The sequence below is a fragment of the Cherax quadricarinatus genome, chromosome 21 (assembly GCF_038502225.1).
Source record: "Cherax quadricarinatus isolate ZL_2023a chromosome 21, ASM3850222v1, whole genome shotgun sequence".
NCBI lineage: Eukaryota > Metazoa > Arthropoda > Malacostraca > Decapoda > Parastacidae > Cherax > Cherax quadricarinatus.
The window spans coordinates 7,559,536-7,579,170 of NC_091312.1; the positions used below are offsets into that span (position 1 = coordinate 7,559,536).

General features: G+C 40.1%; 1 protein-coding gene across 2 annotated transcripts in view; it reads right to left on the minus strand.

Annotated features, from left to right (window-relative positions):
* Positions 1 to 19,635, minus strand: part of LOC128689082 (cell adhesion molecule 1) — a 109,223-nt gene that overhangs the window by 88,215 nt on the left and 1,373 nt on the right. For both annotated transcript variants that reach the window (XM_053777165.2, XM_053777164.2), the window contains exon 2: positions 14,243 to 14,303. In XM_053777165.2, coding sequence (XP_053633140.1) covers positions 14,243 to 14,303 — 61 coding nt within the window. The remainder of the gene's footprint in view (positions 1 to 14,242; positions 14,304 to 19,635) is intronic.

The window sequence follows — 19,635 nt, forward strand, 5'->3', positions numbered from 1 at the left end:
GTATTACTTTCATAGTTCCTTGACAATGTGAGTAGTCACGAAAGCGCTTGGAATTTCACTACTCTTTCACAGTGGTTGTTTTGCATATTTTAAAATCACCTGTTTACTGTGATCTTATTGCATGCATACATGCATACATACATACATACATACATACATACATATATATATATATATATATATATATATATATATATATATATATACAGTGGGCCCCCGCATAGCGACTTTAATCTGTGCAAGAGGGCTGATTGTTATGCGAAATGATCGGTATGCGAATGAATTTTCCCCATAAGAAATAATGGAAATCAAATTAATCTGTGCAAGACACCCAAAAGTATGAAAAAAAAAAATTTACCACATGAAATATACATTTTTCTACACACAAAGAGAAGGATACATGCACAATAGTAGAGTAGTACATGCACAATATATATTGTGCATGTACTACTCTACTAAATGAAGAATAAATGACACCTTTATTGAAGATGCAGCAATGACTGATGAGACACTGTGTCCTGGGAGTGCCTTTTCCTCCTGAGTACTGTAGGTCCTGTTTGGCATTTTCTTCCAGAACAGGCCTTATCACACTGTGTATGCCACTACGATTCTTAAATCTCTCAAACCAACCTTTGCTGGCTTTAAATTCACCAATATGAGCACTAGTTCCAGGCATTTTTCCCTGTTCACCTGGGTGTTAGTCGACTGGTGTGGGTTGCATCCTGGGAGACAAGATTAAGGACCCCAATGGAAATAAGTTAGACAGTCTTCGATGACACTGACTTTTTTGGGTTATCCTGGGTGGCAAATCCTCTGGGGTTAATTGTTTCTTGGTATTCTCAATAAGCCACACCAACAACGGTGCTACAGCAGCAGCAGCAGCAGCAGCAGCAGCAGCTGACAGTGATACAGCAGCAGCAGACGATGCTACAGCAGCAGCAGACGGTACTACAGCAGCAGCAGACGGTACTACAGCAGCAGCAGCTGACGGTGGTACAACAGCAGCAGCAGCTGACAGTGCTACAGCAGCAGCAGACGATGCTACAGCAGCAGCAGACGATGCTACAGCAGCAGCAGATGGTACTACAGCAGCAGCAGCAGCTGATGGTGGTACAACAGCAGCAGCAGCTGTACCACCAATAGTAGCGATGGTTGATTGGGGTTTATTATACAACCTGGCCAGCTCGGAGACACGCACTCCACTTTCATACTTATCAATGATCTTTTTCTTCATCTCTATAGTAATTCTCACCCTTATTGCTGTAGGGTTGGCACTAGAAGCTTTCTTGGGGCCCATGGTCACTTATTTTCCAGAAAAAATCACCAAAAACACTGTAATAATACGAAATGTTCCAATTGTATGCTTGGATGTTACCGCGGAGGCTGGCTGGTAAACAATGCCACCGGCGGCACATGTGAGGCTGGCTAAGGGCGCACATTGGACGCGTCTCGGACGAAGAGCGGTGAGCGGGTTTTTGGGCGGTATGCGAGGCAAAATTTTTGCGATAAAAGCGAGCGGTATGCGGATTGAACGGTATGCGATGCGTACGGTATGCGGGGGTCCACTGTATATATATATATATATATATATTATATATATATATATATATATATATATATATATTATATATATATATTATATATATATATATATATATATTTATATATATACATTATATATATATATTATATATATTATATATACAGTGGACCCCCGCATAACGATTACCTCCGAATGCGACCAATTATGTAAGTGCATTTATGTAAGTGCATTTGTACGTGTATGTTTGGGGGTCTGAAATGGACTAATCTACTTCACAATATTTCTTATGGGAAGAAATTCGGTCAGTACTGGCACCTGAACATACTTCTGGAGTGAAAAAGTATCGTTAACCGGGGGTCCACTGTATATATATATATATATATATATATATATATATATATATATATATACATACATACATACATATATTTTTTTTTTTTTTCAACAAGTCGGCAGTCTCCCACCGAGGCAGGGTGACCCAAAAAAGAAAGAAAATCCCCAAAAAGAAAATACTTTCATCATCATTCAACACATTCACCACACTCACACATTATCACTGTTTTTGCAGAGGTGCTCAGAATACAACAGTTTAGAAGCATATACGTATAAAGATACACAACATATCCCTCCAAACTGCCAATATCCCAAACCCCTCCTTTAAAGTGCAGGCATTGTACTTCCCATTTCCAGGACTCAAGTCCGACTATATGAAAATAACCGGTTTCCCTGAATCCCTTCACTAAATATTACCCTGCTCACACTCCAACAGATCGTCAGGTCCCAAGTATCATTCGTCTCCATTCACTCCTATCTAACACGCTCTCGCACGCTTGCTGGAAGTCCAAGCCCCTCGCCTACAAAACCTCCTTTACCCCCTCCCTCCATCCTTTTCGAGGATGATCCCTACCCCGCCTTCCTGCCCCTACAGATTTATACACTCTCCATGTCATTCTACTTTGATCCATTCTCTCTAAATGACCAAACCACTTCAACAACCCCTTTTCAGCCCTCTGACTAATACTTTTATTAACCCCACACCTTCTCCTAATTCCACACTCCAAATTTTCTGCATGGTATTTACACCACACATTGCCCTTAGACAGGACATCTCCACTGCTCCAACCGCCTCCTCACTGCAGCATTTACAACCCAAGCTTCACACCCATATAAGAGTGTTGGTACTACCATACTTTCATACATTCCCTTCTTTGCCTCCATAGATAACATTTTTTTGTCTCCACATATACCTCAACGCACCACTCGCCTTTTTTCCTTCATCAATTCTATGATTAACCTCATCCTTCATTAATCCATCCGCTGACACGTCAGCTCCCAAATATCTGAAAACATTCACTTCCTCCATACTCCTCCTCCCAAATTTGATATCCAATTTTTCTTTATCTAAATCATTTGATATCCTCATCACCTTACTCTTTTCTATGTTCACTTTCAACTTTCTACCTTTACACACACTCCCAAACTCGACCACTAACCTTTGCTATTTTTCTTTAGAATCTCCCATAAGCACAGTATCATCAGCAAAAAGTTCTTTAGAATCTCCCATAAGCACAGTATCATCAGCAAAAAGCTCTTTAGAATCTCCCATAAACACAGTATCATCAGCAAAAAGTTCTTTAGAATCTCCCATAAGTACAGTATCATCAGCAAAAAGTAACTGTGTCAATTCCCATTTTGTATTTGATTCCCCAAAATTTAATCCCACCCCTCTCCTGAACACCCTAGCATTTACTTCTTTTACAACCCCATCTATAAATATATTAAACAACCACGGTGACATTACACATCCCTGTCTAAGACATATATACAGTAGGGCCCCACTTATACGGCGGGTTAGGTTCCAGGCTGTCGCTGGAAAGCAGACATCACCGGAAGGCAGAACGCCATTTTTTCCATGTATAAATGCATATAAATGCCAGACAACAAGTTTACACTAAATTATATTAAGTTAGTAATAGAACTAGCCATTAAAAACACACAAAGTAAAATACAATCACAGTACATTCATTACTTATCTTAAAGTATTTGTAATCTTAATGTAGGGAGAGAGGTGAGTAGTATTTATTTGTAAGAAGTCAGGTGCAGGTAGCCCTGGTGTAGGTAGCCCTGGCTCCCCGTCTCATACTTAATATATGATATTTAAAACATCCTAGAGAGGTAAAATGCACATACTGTACAGTACACTCATTATTTACCTTAAAATATGTGTAGTCTTAATATAGGAAGAGAGGTGAGTAGCATTTATTTGTAGGAAGTCAGTGTGCGTAGCTGGTAGGTGTAGCCCACTTGGGCTACACCTACCGGGTGCCTACACTGTGGCCCAGAGCCATATTATTAACATCAACATACCTTGTTCACTGAATTTAATCATTTCTAACAACTACCTTTAGATGCCATCATAAACGAAGGGAGAAGTAATGAATAATTCATGCTGAAAATTGTAAGCAAAAGCAAAGTGGGGGAGTGGCTGGGCCAAACGCAGATTCATACACGTTTTCTCTGATGGCTGAGCAGAGAAAACGTAATGTTGTCCCTCCACCTGGCTACCACACAGCTCTACAAGTATTATTATCAGAGCACATATAAAATATGCAATAAATGCCAGACAACAAGTTCACACTAACTTATATTAAGTTAGCAATATTATTATTATTATAATCAAGGGGAAGCGCTAAACCCATAGGATTATACAGCACCTGGGGAGGGGGATGTGGAAGGCATTCAGGCTTAATTTGGGGAACTGGAGCACAGATGCAATTCCCTAAATCAAGAGCCCCTTACCAACATCAAAGTTAGCAATAGAAATAGGCATTAAAAACACAATAAAAGGTAAGATACGCACAGAGTACACTTATTACTTACCTTAAAATATTAATATTAATGTGTGAGAGGTGAGTGGCAGGGTGTTTATTAAATAAAATCAGAATGGCACACCATCATCCTCTAACTTGGCACCTAAAGCAAGAGGCTTACGACTTCTCTTTTTATCACAGCTAACCTTAGACGCCATTGTCAATGAGAGCCAACTAGTTAACGAAAGAGTAAATGAGAGAAAGAATGAGATACAGAGTTGAGACAATGTAAGAACACAAACTGAACAGGTAGTGGGCAATCACTTGGTCAGGCGAAATAAATACGTATTAATATGTGTCTACTTTTAGTTCATTCACGTACGTTTGTAAGAGTTTGTAAAACATTTACCTCAATATTTTTTTATTATAAAAATAATTACCTCACAATACAAATACTCTTATATTGTGTACAAGTTGTACAAGTTAGTACAGAATAAACAAACAGCAACACACCATTTTTAGAGTGAATGAAGATAATAATAATAATAATAATAATAATAATAATAATAATAATAATAATAATAATAATAATATTATTATTATTATTATTATAAAAAGCACTAAACCCACAAGGGTCGTGAATTGCTATATATAGAGTAAAGGCATACGAAAAGAATATTTTTCTACAGTTATCCTCCAGTTTGACTAGAGAAAACGTAATTCTTCCGACACTACCTACACAGCTGCTTTGTAAACAAATCTCATGTTTACATCAATTTTTATTCTGTGAGTGTATGCATCATGTTTATATGCTATGTAACGGGTTTCATATATAATTTTGAGGAAAATAACATAGATGGATTAATGAAAATGCCTATAATAATGTAAAATAAGACATTTAGTGTGCCCAAGAGTGATTATTATTACGTAGTATTGGCGTCATGAGTAGAGAGAGACTTAGCGATTTTAATGTGTACCTGCACACCAGCACAGTGTGTAAGTATATTTAGGTACAGGTACACATAATTATAATTATCAGAGTACATATAAAATACACAGTAACTTTAAAACACTTGAAATTTTGCAAAATTTCCTGACATTTCGTGACATTCATGGAGAATGTAAACAAACCGGGTGGGGGCGCCATATTTGAAAGACCGCTTGCCATATAGCAAATTTTGGTTATAATTTGACATCGCCGTATTAACGGAACGCTGTAAAGCGAAACGCCGTAAAGCGGGGCCCTACTGTGTGTGTATATATATCTATATATATATATATATATCTATATATATATATATATATATATATATATATATATATATATATATATATATACACATATATATACCCTTACAGACTCCTCCAGTAGACCAGCTCCTCCCAAACAGCATAAACAGTCCCACTGGGACAAACCGATCATGGAAAAAATCGCCAACACAATGCTCTCCAATGCTTCAGGAAAGAACAAAGCTCGTCTCCTGGCAGTGAAGGCACCACACTCAGGAGATTTCCTGTTAGCTGTTCCCAATTCCTCCCTGGGCACCCGTCTCGACCCACAGGCCATTCGGATTGGTGTTGCTCTTCGCCTAGCCGCCCCCATCCTCACCGAACATAGGTGTATTTGCGGCAGGGCGACAGCTGATCAATTCGGACTCCATGGTCTCGTGTGCCACACAGCAGAAGGGAAGTATGCCAGACATGAGGAGATCAATGACATAATAAAGAGAAGCCTCGCCACAGCCCGTTGCCCAGCTCAACGGGAACCCCAAGTACAGAGGTCTGATGGAAGTCAAAAGCGTCCTGATGGAGCCACTATGCTACCCTGGAAGGATGGAAAGCAGATTGCCTGGGACTACACCTGTGCTGCCACATTGGCAGACACCTACTTGCCATACTCTGTAGTGGAAGGGGGTGGAGCTGCCAGCCACAGGGAGACCCAGAAGATCCGAAAATATGAAGACCTTCCCCCTTGCTATAACTTCATTCCAATAGGGTCGGAGACCCTTGGAGCATGGGGCAAGTGTGCTCTAAAGTTCCTCAAAGAGCTGGGTGAAAAGCTCATCATAAAAACCAAGGACCACAGGGCGACCAGCTTCCTCTTTCAGAGACTCAGTGTTGCGATCCAGAGAGGAAATGCCTGCAGCATTCTGGGCACGCGGCCCACCGCAGGGGAGCTGGACGAAGTATTCGAGATGTAGCTCTGAGTTACCTATGTTGTTTTACTTTGTATCATATTTTTGTGAATGTTTTGTCAAAGTATTTTGTCTTTAAATAAAATATATATACATAATATAGGGGGTGGTAGGAGAAAATTTTCAAACAGCTTCAGGGAGAATCTTGAGTTTTCCCTGAAGCAAGTTTATTCTTTTCTCTGAGGATGAGGGTCCCCATAACAGTTCTAGAGGTGGTACCTTCATATATATATATATATATATATATATATATATATATATATATATATATATATATATATATATATATATATATATATATATATATATATATATACGTATATATATATATATATATATATATATATACATATAATATATATATATATTTTACTATTATTATCACACTGGCCGATTCCCACCAAGGCAGGGTGGCCCGAAAAAGAAAAACTTTCACCATCATTCACTCCATCACTGTCTTGCCAGAAGGGTGCTTTACACTACAGTTTTTAAACTGCAACATTAACACCCCTCCTTCAGAGTGCAGGCACTGTACTTCCCATCTCCAGGACTCAAGTCCGGCCTGCCGGTTTCCCTGAACCCCTTCATAAATGTTACCCTGCTCACACTCCAACAGCACGTCAAGTATTAAAAACCATTTGTCTCCATTCACTCCTATCAAACACGCTCACGCATGCCTGCTGGAAGTCCAAGCCCCTCGCACACAAAACCTCCTTTACCCCCTCCCTCCAACCTTTCCTAGGCCGACCCCTACCCCGCCTTCCTTCCATTACAGACTGATACACTCTTGAAGTTATTCTGCTTTGCTCCATTCTCTCCATATGTCCGAACCACCTCAACAACCCTTCCTCAGCCCTCTGGACAACAGTTTTGGTAATCCCGCACCTCCTCCTAACCTCCAAACTACGAATTCTCTGCATTATATTCACACCACACATTGCTCTCAGACATGACATCTCCACTGCCTCCAGCCTTCTCCTCGCTGCAACATTCATCACCCATGCTTCACACCCATATAAGAGCGTTGGTAAAACTATACTCTCTTACATTCCCCTCTTTGCCTCCAAGGACAAAGTTCTTTGTCTCCACAGACTCCTAAGTGCACCACTCACCCTTTTCCCCTCATCAATTCTATGATTCATCTCATCTTTCCTAGACCCATCCGCTGACACGTTCACTCCCAAATATCTGAATACATTCACCTCCTCCATACTCTCTCCCTCCAATCTGATATCCAATCTTTCATCACGTAATCTTTTTGTTATCCTCATAACCTTACTCTTTCCTGTATTCACTTTCAATTTTCTTCTTTTGCACACCCTACCAAATTCATCCACCAATCTCTGCAACTTCTCTTCAGAATCTCCCAAGAGCACAGTGTCATCAGCAAAGAGCAACTGTGACAACTCCCACTTTATGTGTGATTCTTTATCTTTTAACTCCACGCCTCTTGCCAAGACCCTCGCATTTACTTCTCTTACAACCCCATGTATAAATATATATATATATATATATATATATATATATATATATATATATATATACACATACCATCCGACTTACGACCGAGTTCGGTTCCGAGAAACCAGTCGTAAGTCGAAATGGTCGTAAGTCGAACTTTACTACTGAATATCAACAAAACATTTTTGTAATGACTTTATTTTATTGTTTTATTTTGGTATTTCATGTTTTACTTTACTTTTTATGTTGTTAGTACTGTATTTTATACTGTAAGGTTTAGGATAAACACTGTGTACAACACAAATAGTTGTTTATTTCCCAAAAATTTGGCATAAAAAACACAGTCGTAAGTTGAGTGGTCGTAAGTCAAGCAGGTCGTAAGTCGGATGGTAGGTGTATATATATATATATATATATATATATATATATATATATATATATATATATATATATATATACATACATACACACACACACACACACACTGCATGTTCTAAAATGCATCTGAAATCAAAACATTATCATTTATATAAGATAAAAGTTGTATTTTTTTTTTTTAACATCGGCTGTTTCCCACCGAGGCAGGGTGACCCAAAAAAGAAGAAACACTTTCATCATCACTCACTCCATCACTGTCTTGCCAGAGGCATACTAATATTAGCTCAAAAACTGCAACATATCTCCACCACTCCAGAGCACAGGCACTGTACCTTCTATCTCCAGGACCAGAGGCATCATAAGGGGGGGCAGGGGGGGCACCCCAGGTGACACCATTTAGGGGGGGGTGACACCATAGAACCTCTAAAGAATGCGACACTAATGCACAAAACAGTGCTGCAGCAACATAAGACAAGAATCCTTCGTTTTTATATAGCCTATTATATATTAAAAAAGTACAAATAAGCCTATATAGGGAAAATCATTGATTTTGACAATGTGATAGATGATTTTGCATAACTGAAGCCAAGGAAATGTAAGATCTGATTCACTGAGATGTTACCTGTACTCAATCAAGGTTAAATCGGAACTATTGTTTCTCTGATATTGCAATGTTTTTCTTAATTTTCTAGTTTTTTTTTTTGTTTGTTTTTTGTTTTTGCACTGTTGATGGTGAATAAATGTAGGATCTGTTGGCTGTACTCAAAGTGGTATTTGAGTTTGTTTCCTCAATAATACTACGATTATTTATTTTATCATTAATAAAGTTGAAAAGTATTCTCCTGTTCAGTTTATGGCCCTTAAACATTCTTATTGCTAAACATTAGTCACTGGTCATGCAGCAGTGACATAACTGGAGTTTACCCCCCCATCCCCCCGCCCTTAAATTTCATGCTGTCCCGGGTGACACCAGATATTCCACCCCAGGTGACACCAACTCTAGCAATGCCTCTGTCCAGGACTCAAGTCTGTCTAACTGGTTTCTCTGAATCCCTTCATAAATGTTATTTTGCTCACACTTCAACAGCATATAAAGTCATAAAAACCACTTGCCTTCACTCACTCCCATCTAACATGCTCACACATGCTTGCTGGAAGTCTAAGGCCCTCATACACAAAACCTCCTTTACTCTCTCCTTCCAATCTTTCCTAGGATGGCCCATACTCTGTCTTCCTTCTACTACAGATTTAAACACTCTGCAAGTAATTCTATTTTGTTCCATCCTCTCTAAATGTCTGAACCATCTCAACAACCCCTCTTCAGCCCTCTAGATAATACTTTTACCCTACATATATTACACCTCCTTTTATCACATCTCCTTTTTTCCTCTTGTACCCACCCTCATATAACCACAAACTTTTGCTGCACATTACATCCTTAAATCTATGCCAGTTTTAGTTATACAGCCTCTCCTCACTTAGCGACGTACTCGTTTAACGGTGCCTTGGACTTACTACAGCTCTCTGACCAGTATACATACCTAAATAATGTATATTAGAGCAATATACAATATACAGTACATTACTTTATAAGCATTTAAGAATATGTCAGAAATGTTATAAATAGTGCAAAGATGACATTAAAACAATATTAAAGATGGTTGATACAAACCCACTACCATTACAGTATGCTCCTCACTTAGTGATGAATTCGTTTACCGACATGATCTTAGGAACAGAACTCGGTCGTAAAGTGAGGAGAGGCTGTACTGTAATAATTTTTTGTCACAATAATACAAGAGTCCTATTTATTAGGGGCTTTTATCTGTATGGAGCTTCTAAATACAGGCAGGCCCACTCTACAGCAATCAACTTTAATGGCTTTTCATTAATACATCTATTTTCAACTATACTCATTCATTTACTCAGACTTCCTATAAAATATATATTCACCACTCACTCTATGCTAATACCTGACATGCAAACCACAGCCCAGTTGGTCAGGTATTGACTTTAAAAGGAAATATTTGATCTTATGTTGATACAGTTCCGGAATTATTGCATTCTCAGAACAGCACTGAATGTTCCGTGGTGGTCAGGGGGGACTGAGCACCAGCTATTGTTTCCCCTGTTATTGTGATGGCTTATTTACCACACAGATCATGTGAAGTGTATTTCTGAGACCATGTATGGAGTTAGCCGCCACTGTTGCTATCCTCACTTATAATAATGCAACCCATGGCATCCTGCTGTCCCCAGTGGGAGTCAAACCCAAAACCTCTAGATTAGAATTCCAGCATGCTTTTCATTGTGCCATGAGGACCCTTGAAATATTTTAAGGTAAGTAAAATGTGAAATGAGTATGCATTTTTTAGGCCTAGCTCTATTGCTCAATTAATACAGTGGACCCCCGCATAACGATGGCATCACATAGCGATTATTTCGCATACCGCTTACTTTAATTGCAAAAATTTTGCCTCGCATACCGCTTAAAAACCCGCTTACCGATTTTCGTCCGAGACGCTTCCAATGTGCGGCCTGAGCCACGCTCACATGTTCCGCCGGTGGCATTGTTTACCAGCCAGCCTCCGCAATAACATCCAAGCATACAATCGGAATATTTCGTATTATTACAGTGTTTTCGGTGCTGTTTCTGGAAAATAAGTGACCATGGGCCCCAAGAAAGCTTCTAGTGCCAACCCTGTGGTAAAAAGGGTGAGAATTAGTATGGAAATTAAGAAAGATTTTGAAGGGTTTGGGGCTAACCCTGAGAAGCCTATGCCAGTTGTGGAATCCATTGTGCCTACTTCAAAAATTAAGGAAATGTGTGCACAGTGGGTTGAACTGCAAACCTTTATGGATGAAAATCACCCTGACACAGCTGTTGCAAGCCGTGCTGGTGACTATTTCAATGACAATGTTGTGGCCCATTTTAGACAAATCGTAAAGGAACGGGAGGTACAGAGCTCTATGGACAGATTTGTTGTGCGACAGAGGTCCAGTGACTCTCAAGCTGGTCCTAGTGGCATTAAAAGAAGAAGGGAAGTAACCCCGGAAAAGGACTTGCTACCTCAAGTCCTAATGGAAGGGGATTCCCCTTCTAAACAGTAAGAAGATAATGCTCTCCCCTCCTCCCATCCCATCAATCATCACCAGATCTTCAATAAAAGTAAGTGTCATGTAAGTGTGCATGCCTTTTTCAGTTTGTGTGTATTAAAATTAACATTTCATGTGGTAAAAAAATTTTTTTTTCATACTTTTGGGTGTCTTGCACGGATTAATTTTATTTCCATTATTTCTTATGGGGAAAATTCATTCACATAACGATTATTTCGCATAACGATTACCCCTCTTGCACGGATTAAAATCGTTAACCGGGGGTCCACTGTATATGACTACACAGGTATGAGGAACTTCCTGCAGGAGATTCAGTGGGACAGAGAACTGGTAGGAAAGTAAATAGACGAGATGATAGAATATGTAACAACAAAATGCAAGGAGGCAGAGGAAAGGTTTCTTCCCAAGGGCAATAGAAATAATGGGAAGACCAAAGCGAGTCCTTGGTTTACCCGAAGGTGTAGGGAGGCAAAAACTAAGTGCACCAGAGAATGGAAAAGGTACAGGAGGCAAAGGACCCAGGAAAATAAAGAGATTAGTCAAAGAGCCAGAAACGAATGTGCAAAGATAAGGAGGGAGGCCCAGCGACAGTACAAAAACAACATAGCATCAAAAGTCAAGTCTGACCCAAAACTGCTGTATAGCCACATTAGGAGGAAGACAACAGTCAAAGACCAGGTGTTCAGGCTGAGGAAAGAAGGTGGGGAACTCACAAGAAACGATCAAGAGGTATGTGAGAAGCTCAACATGAGATTTAAGGAAGTATTTACAGTGAAGACAGAAAGGCCTCTGGGAGGACAGAACAGAGGGGGACACCAGCAAGGAATATACCAACAAGTGTTGGATGATATACATACAACTGAGGAAGAAGAGAAGAAGCTGCTAAGGGACAATGATACCTCAAAGGCAATGGGACCGGACAACATCTCCCCGTGGGTCCTTAGAGAGGGAGCAGAAATGCTGTGTATGCCACTAACCACAATCTTCAACACATCCCTTGAAACTGGGCAACTACCTGAGGTATGGAAGATGGCAAATGTAGTTCTCATTTTTAAAAAAGGAGACAGAAAAGAGGCAGTAAACTACAGACCAGTGTCATTGATGTGTATAGTATGCAAAGTCATGGAGACGATTATCAGGAGAGTGGTGGAGTACCTGGAACGGAACAAGAGTATAAACGTCAACCAGCACGGATTTATGGAAGGCAAATCCTGTGTCACAAACCTTCTGGAGTTTTATGATAAAGTAACAGAAGTAAGGCACGAGAGGGAGGGGTGGGTTGACTGCATCTTCTTGGACTGCAAGAAGGCCTTTGACAGTTCCTCACAAGAGATTAGTGTAGAAGCTGGAGGATCAGGTGCATATAACATAAAGGGCACTGCAATGGCTCAGAGAATACCTGACATGGAGGCAACAACAAGTCATGGTACGTGATGAGGTATCACAGTGGGCACCTGTAACGAGCGGGGTCCCACGGGTCGGTCCTAGGACCAGTGCTATTTTTGGTATATGTGAATGACATGATGGAAGGGTTAGACTCAGAAGTGTCCCTGTTTGCAGATGATGTAAAGTTAATGAGGAGAATTAAATCAGATGACGATCAGGCAGGACTTGAGAGAGACCTGAACAGGCTGGACACCTGGTCCAGCAACTGGCTTCTCAAATTTAACCCCGCCAAGTGCAAAGTCATGAAGATCGGGGAAGGGCAAAGAAGACCGCAGATGGAGTATAGGCTAGGTGGCCAAAGACTGCAAACCTCGCTCAATTAGAGAGATCTTGGGGTGAGTATAACACCGAGCATGTCTCCGGAAGTACACATCAACCAGATAACTGCTGCAGCATATGGGCGCCTGGCAAACCTGAGAACAGCGATCCGATACCTTAGTAAGGAATTGTTCAAGACACTGTACACCGTGTACGTCAGGCCCATACTGGAGTATGCAGCACCTGCTTGGAACTTATACTTGATCAAGCACATCAAGAAATTAGAGAAAGTGCAAAGGTTTGTGACAAGGTTAGTTCCAGAGCTAAGGGGAATGTTCTATGAAGAAAGGTTAAGGGAAATCGGACTGATGACACTGGAGGACAGGAGGGTTATGGGAGACATGGTAACGACATACAAAATACTGCATGGAATAGACAAGGTGGACAGAGACAGGATGTTTCAGAGATGGGACACAGAAACAAGGGGTGACAATTGGAAATTGAAGACCCAGATGAGTCAAAGGGATGTTAGGAAGTATTTCTTCAGTCATAGAGTAGTCAGGAAGTGCAATAGCCTAGCAAGTGAGGTAGTGGAGGCAGGAACCATACATAGCTTTAAGACAAGGTATGATAAAGCTCATGGAGCAGGGAGAGAGAGGACCTAGTAGCACTCAGTGAAGAGGTGGGGCCAGGAGCTGAGTCTCGACCCCTGCAACCACAATTAGGTGAGTACAGTGTAAACATCAGGCTTTTTTATGCATCTGAAAGTGAAAAAAGGTTGTTTCACTTTACAGTAATTTTCACTTTATAGCAGTTGCCTGGAACCTAACCTGCTGTATAAGAGAGGTCCTCCTGTAGGTTGAATCAAACAGATATATCAAAGAGATACTTGTTTCTTGTGTTATGTATATGTTCTGCTGCAGCTCTCCAAGAAGAGTCTGAGCATTGGGTTAATTTTTACATTGAGTGTTCTGTATAAGTATACACAGTAGTAAGTGTGAATACAGTTAACAAGATTTAACTGGACTACTTACGATAACTTTAACATTGGAGTTGTTGAACATTTCCATGGATGGGCTCTCTTCTGGCATGTACCTGAGAGAAAATACCTTTATTACCATTTCCACTTGCTTTATACATTAAATGAACACCTGCAATATACAGTGGACCCCCGCATAACGATTACCTCCGAATGCGACCAATTATGTAAGTGTATTTATGTAAGTGCGTTTGTACGTGTATGTTTGGGGGTCTGAAATGGACTAATCTACTTCACAATATTCCTTATGGGAACAAATTCAGTCAGTACTGGCACCTGAACATACTTCTGGAGTGAAAAAATATCATTAACCGGGGGTACACTGTACATTACTATTTATTCTTAATAATATTTTAACCCTTAAACTGTCCAAAAGTATATATACGTTCTCTTGCGTAGCGCCCCAAACGTATATATACGTTTTCTTTGTCATTCATTCAACATTGCCACGATAAGCCTGAGTCGCCTAGACATGAGAGAATGGGTGTGCACACTCACTGTGCACCATATGAAAAAAATTGGGGATGCCTGGGTTCCATATGCTCTTTTTTCTATTAAAAAAAAAAAAATTTTTTTTTCTCAAAAAATTCATTGCGCTATGCGAGAAAACGTATATATACGTTTGGACCATTTAAGGGTTAACCATCAACAAGTTTTACATGACTCATAATAACACAACTGACCACTGATTAATACAGCAGTTATGTTCCCAAAAACAGTATGTTAGTCAAAATAGTGTTAACTTCATTGAAGAATGTATGGAAAATATAGTTACATTTTATATATTGTACCTTCAAAATCAACCCCCTCCCCCAAAAAAACTAATAATATAATTATAGTCAGATGAGGTGTACATCACTGAACTACAAGTACACTAAAATACAATACAAAACATATTACCTGGAGTTTACCTGGAGAGAGTTCCGGGGGTCAACGCCCCCGCGGCCCGGTCTGTGACCAGGCCTCCTGGTGGATTAGAGCCTGATCAACCAGGCTGTTGCTGCTGGCTGCACGCAAACCAACGTACGAGCCACAGCCCGGCTGGTCAGGAACCGACTTTAGGTGCTTGTCCAGTGCCAGCTTGAAGACTGCCAGGGGTTTGTTGGTAATCCCCCTTATGTATGCTGGGAGGCAGTTGAACAGTCTCGGGCCCGACACTTATTGTATTGTCTCTTAACGTGCTAGTGACACCCCTGCTTTTCATTGGGGGGATGTTGCATCGTCTGCCAAGTCTTTTGCTTTCGTAGTGAGTGATTTTCGTGTGCAAGTTCGGTACTAGTCCCTCTAGGATTTTCCAGGTGTATATAATCATGTATCTCTCCCACCTGCATTCCAGCGAATACAGGTTTAGGAACCTCAAGCGCTCCCAGTAATTGAGGTGTTTTATCTCCGTTATGCGCACCGTGAAGGTTCTCTGTACATTTTCTAGGTCAGCAACAATTTCACCTGCCTTGAAAGGTGCTGTTAGTGTGCAGCAATATCCCAGCCTAGATAGAACAAGTGACCTGAAGAGTGTCATCATGGGCTTGGCCTCCCTAGTTTTGAAGGTTCTCATTATCCATCCTGTCATTTTTCTAGCAGATGCGACTGATACAATGTTATGGTCCTTGAAGGTGAGATCCTCTGACATGATCACTCCCAGGTCTTTGACGTTGGTGTTTCGCTCTATTTTGTGGCCAGAATGTGTTTAAAACATTATATTAAACAGTTGTTTCTTATTTTAAATTCTGGTTGTTGATGCATGTTGATGCTCTTGAAAGGCATTGAGAAAGATAGCTTGGTTCTAGTGAGCCAAGGTGGATAGCTGAAGTTCTTAGAATAATATCAATGCAGAGCTATCATTAGATGATACTTGTACTGGATTGCTGGGGTATTCTGTACTGCATATCTGTTTTACCCCTGAAGTATTTTATAAAGCTGATGGTAAGGCATCATCAGCTATTCAAGACCCCACTTCAGAAAAGTGCTTCTATATGTGTCAGGGTCCTCTTTAGTGAAAAAGTTTGCAATTTTACCAATAGCATGGAAGTGCTCATGTAACTGTTGCAATATTAACTATTTGTCTGCAGGCTCTTCTTATGCTCTGTCATTATCCATCTCCTTTCTATTTGGGAACTGAGCTCCTTTCAGCATTTCATCTGCAGTTCTTACTTCCTCATAGTCTTCTAAGACTTCATTCACATATTCTGGCTCCAATTCTTCAAATTCCTCACCTGGCAATCTCTTTGCTACATCAACAATTTCCTAGACCTGACTCTCTATAGAGAGAAAAACCTGTAAAATTAGTCACCAAATTAGAACATAATTTTCCCTTGCTTGCATTTATTGTTGATTCACTTCTTCTCAGTTGGTATCATTCATTATTGGTGCATACCCGTACATTTAACTTTATTTTTACTAAATTAAATTATTACTGTAAATTTAGTAGGTAGTAGGTTGGTCTCAGGTAGTAGGTTGGTAGACAGCAACCACCCAGGGAAGTACTACCGTCCTGCCAGATGACTGTGAAACAGAAACCTGTAACTGTTTTGCATGATGGTAGTATTGCTGGTTTCTTTTTCTGTCTCATAAACACGCTAGATAACAGGGATATCTTGCTACTCCTACTTACACTTTGGTCACACTTCACAGACACGTACATGCATATATATATTCATACATCTAGGTTTTTCTCCTTTTTCTAAATAGCTCTTGTTCTTCTTTATTTCTTCTATTGTCCATGGGGAAGTGGAAAAGAATCTTTCCTCCGTAAGCCATGCGTGTTGTATGAGGCGACTAAAATGCCGGGAGCAATGGGCTAGTAACCCCTTCTCCTGTAGACATTTACCATAAAAAAGAGAAGAAGAAAAACTTTATAAAACTGGGATGCTTGAATGTGCGTGGATGTAGTGCGGATGACAAGAAACAGGTGATTGCTGATGTTATGAAGGAAAAGAAGTTGGATGTCCTGGCCCTAAGCGAAACAAAGCTGAAGGGGGTAGGGGAGTTTCGGCGGGGGGAAATAAATGGGATTAAATCTGGAGTATCTGAGAGAGTTAGAGCAAAGGAAGGGGTAGCAGTAATGTTGAAGGATCAGTTATGGAAGGAGAAAAGAGAATATGAATGTGTAAATACAAGAATTATGTGGATTAAAGTAAAGGTTGGTTGCGAAAAGTGGGTCATAATAAGCATGTATGCACCTGGAGAAGAGAGGAATGTAGAGGAGAGAGAGAGATTTTGGGAGATGTTAAGTGAATGTATAGGAGCCTTTGAACCAAGTGAGAGAGTAATTGTGGTAGGGGATCTGAATGCTAAAGTAGGAGAAGCTTTTAGAGAGGGTGTGGTAGGTAAGTTTGGGGTGCCAGGTGTAAATGATAATGGGAGTCCTTTGATTGAACTTTGTATAGAAAGGGGTTTAGTTATAGGTAATACATATTTTAAGAAAAAGAGGATAAATAAGTATACAAGATATGATGTACGGCAAAATGACAGTAGTTTGTTGGATTATGTATTGGTAGATAAAAGACTGTTGAGTAGACTTCAGGATGTACATGTTTATAGAGGGGCCACAGATATATCAGATCACCTTCTAGTTGTAGCTACACTGAGAGTAAAAGGTAGATGGGATACAAGGAGAATAGAAGCATCAGGGAAGAGAGAGGTGAAGGTTTATAAACTAAAAGAGGAGGCAGTTAGGGTAAGATATAAACAGCTATTGGAGGATAGATGGGCTAATGAGAGCATAGGAAATGGGGTCGAAGAGGTATGGGGTAGGTTTAAAAATGTAGTGTTAGAGTGTTCAGCAGAAGTTTGTGGTTACAGGAAAGTGGGTGTGGGAGAGAAGAGGAGCAATTGGTGGAATGATGATGTAAAGAGAGTAGTAAGGGAAAAAAAGTTAGCATATGAGAAGTTTTTACAAAGTAGAAGTGATGCAAGGAGGGAAGAGTATATGGAGAAAAAGAGAGAGGTTAAGAGAGTGGTGAAGCAATGTAAAAAGAGAGCAAATGAGAGAGTGGGTGAGATGTTATCAACAAATTTTGTTGAAAATAAGAAAAAGTTTTGGAGTGAGATTAACAAGTTAAGGAAGCCTAGAGAACAAATGGATTTTTCAGTTAAAAATAGGAGAGGAGAGTTATTAAATGGAGAGTTAGAGGTATTGGGAAGATCGAGGGAATATTTTGAGGAATTGTTAAATGTTGATGACGATAGGGAAGCTGTGATTTCGTGTATAGGGCAAGGAGGAATAACATCCTGTAGGAGTGAGGAAGAGCCAGTTGTGAGTGTGGGGGAAGTTTGTGAGGCAGTAGGTAAAATGAAAGGGGGTAAGGCAGCCGGGATTGATGGGATAAAGATAGAAATGTTAAAAGCAGGTGGGGATATAGTTTTGGAGTGGTTGGTGCAATTATTTAATAAATGTATGGAAGAGGGTAAGGTACCTAGGGATTGGCAGAGAGCATGCATAGTTCCTTTGTATAAAGGCAAAGTGGATAAAAGAGAGTGCAAAAATTATAGGGGGATAAGTCTGTTGAGTATACCTGGTAAAGTGTGTATGGTAGAGTTATTATTGAAAGAATTAAGAGTAAGACGGAGAATAGGATAGCAGATTAACAAGGAGGCTTTAGGAAAGGTAGGGGGTGTGTAGACCAGGTGTTTACAGTGAAACATATAAGTGAACAGTATTTAGATAAGGCTAAAGAGGTCTTTGTGGCATTTATGGATTTGGAAAAGGCGTATGACAGGGTGGATAGGGGGGCAATGTGACAGAGGTTGCAGGTGTATGGTGTAGGAGGTAGGTTACTGAAAGCAGTGAAGAGTTTTTACGAGGATAGTGAGGCTCAAGTTAGAGTATGTAGGAAAGAGGGAAATTATTTCCCAGTAAAAGTAGGCATTAGACAAGGATGTGTGATGTCACCGTGGTTGTTTAATATATTTATAGATGGGGTTGTAAGAGAAGTAAATGCGAGGGTCTTGGCAAGAGGCGTGGAGTTAAAAGATAAAGAATCACACATAAAGTGGGAGTTGTCACAGTTGCTCTTTGCTGATGACACTGTGCTCTTGGGAGATTCTGAAGAGAAGTTGCAGAGATTGGTGGATGAATTTGGTAGGGTGTGCAAAAGAAGAAAATTAAAAGTGAATACAGGAAAGAGTAAGGTTGTGAGGATAACAAAAAGATTAGGTGATGAAAGATTGGATATCAGATTGGAGGGAGAGAGTATGGAGGAGGTGAATGTATTCAGATATTTGGGAGTGGATGCGTCAGCGAATGGGTCTATGAAAGATGAGGTGAATCATAGAATTGATGAGGGGAAAAGGGTGAGTGGTGCATTTAGGAGTCTGTGGAGACAAAGAACTTTGTCCTTGGAGGCAAAGAGGGGAATGTATGAGAGTATAGTTTTACCAATGCTCTTA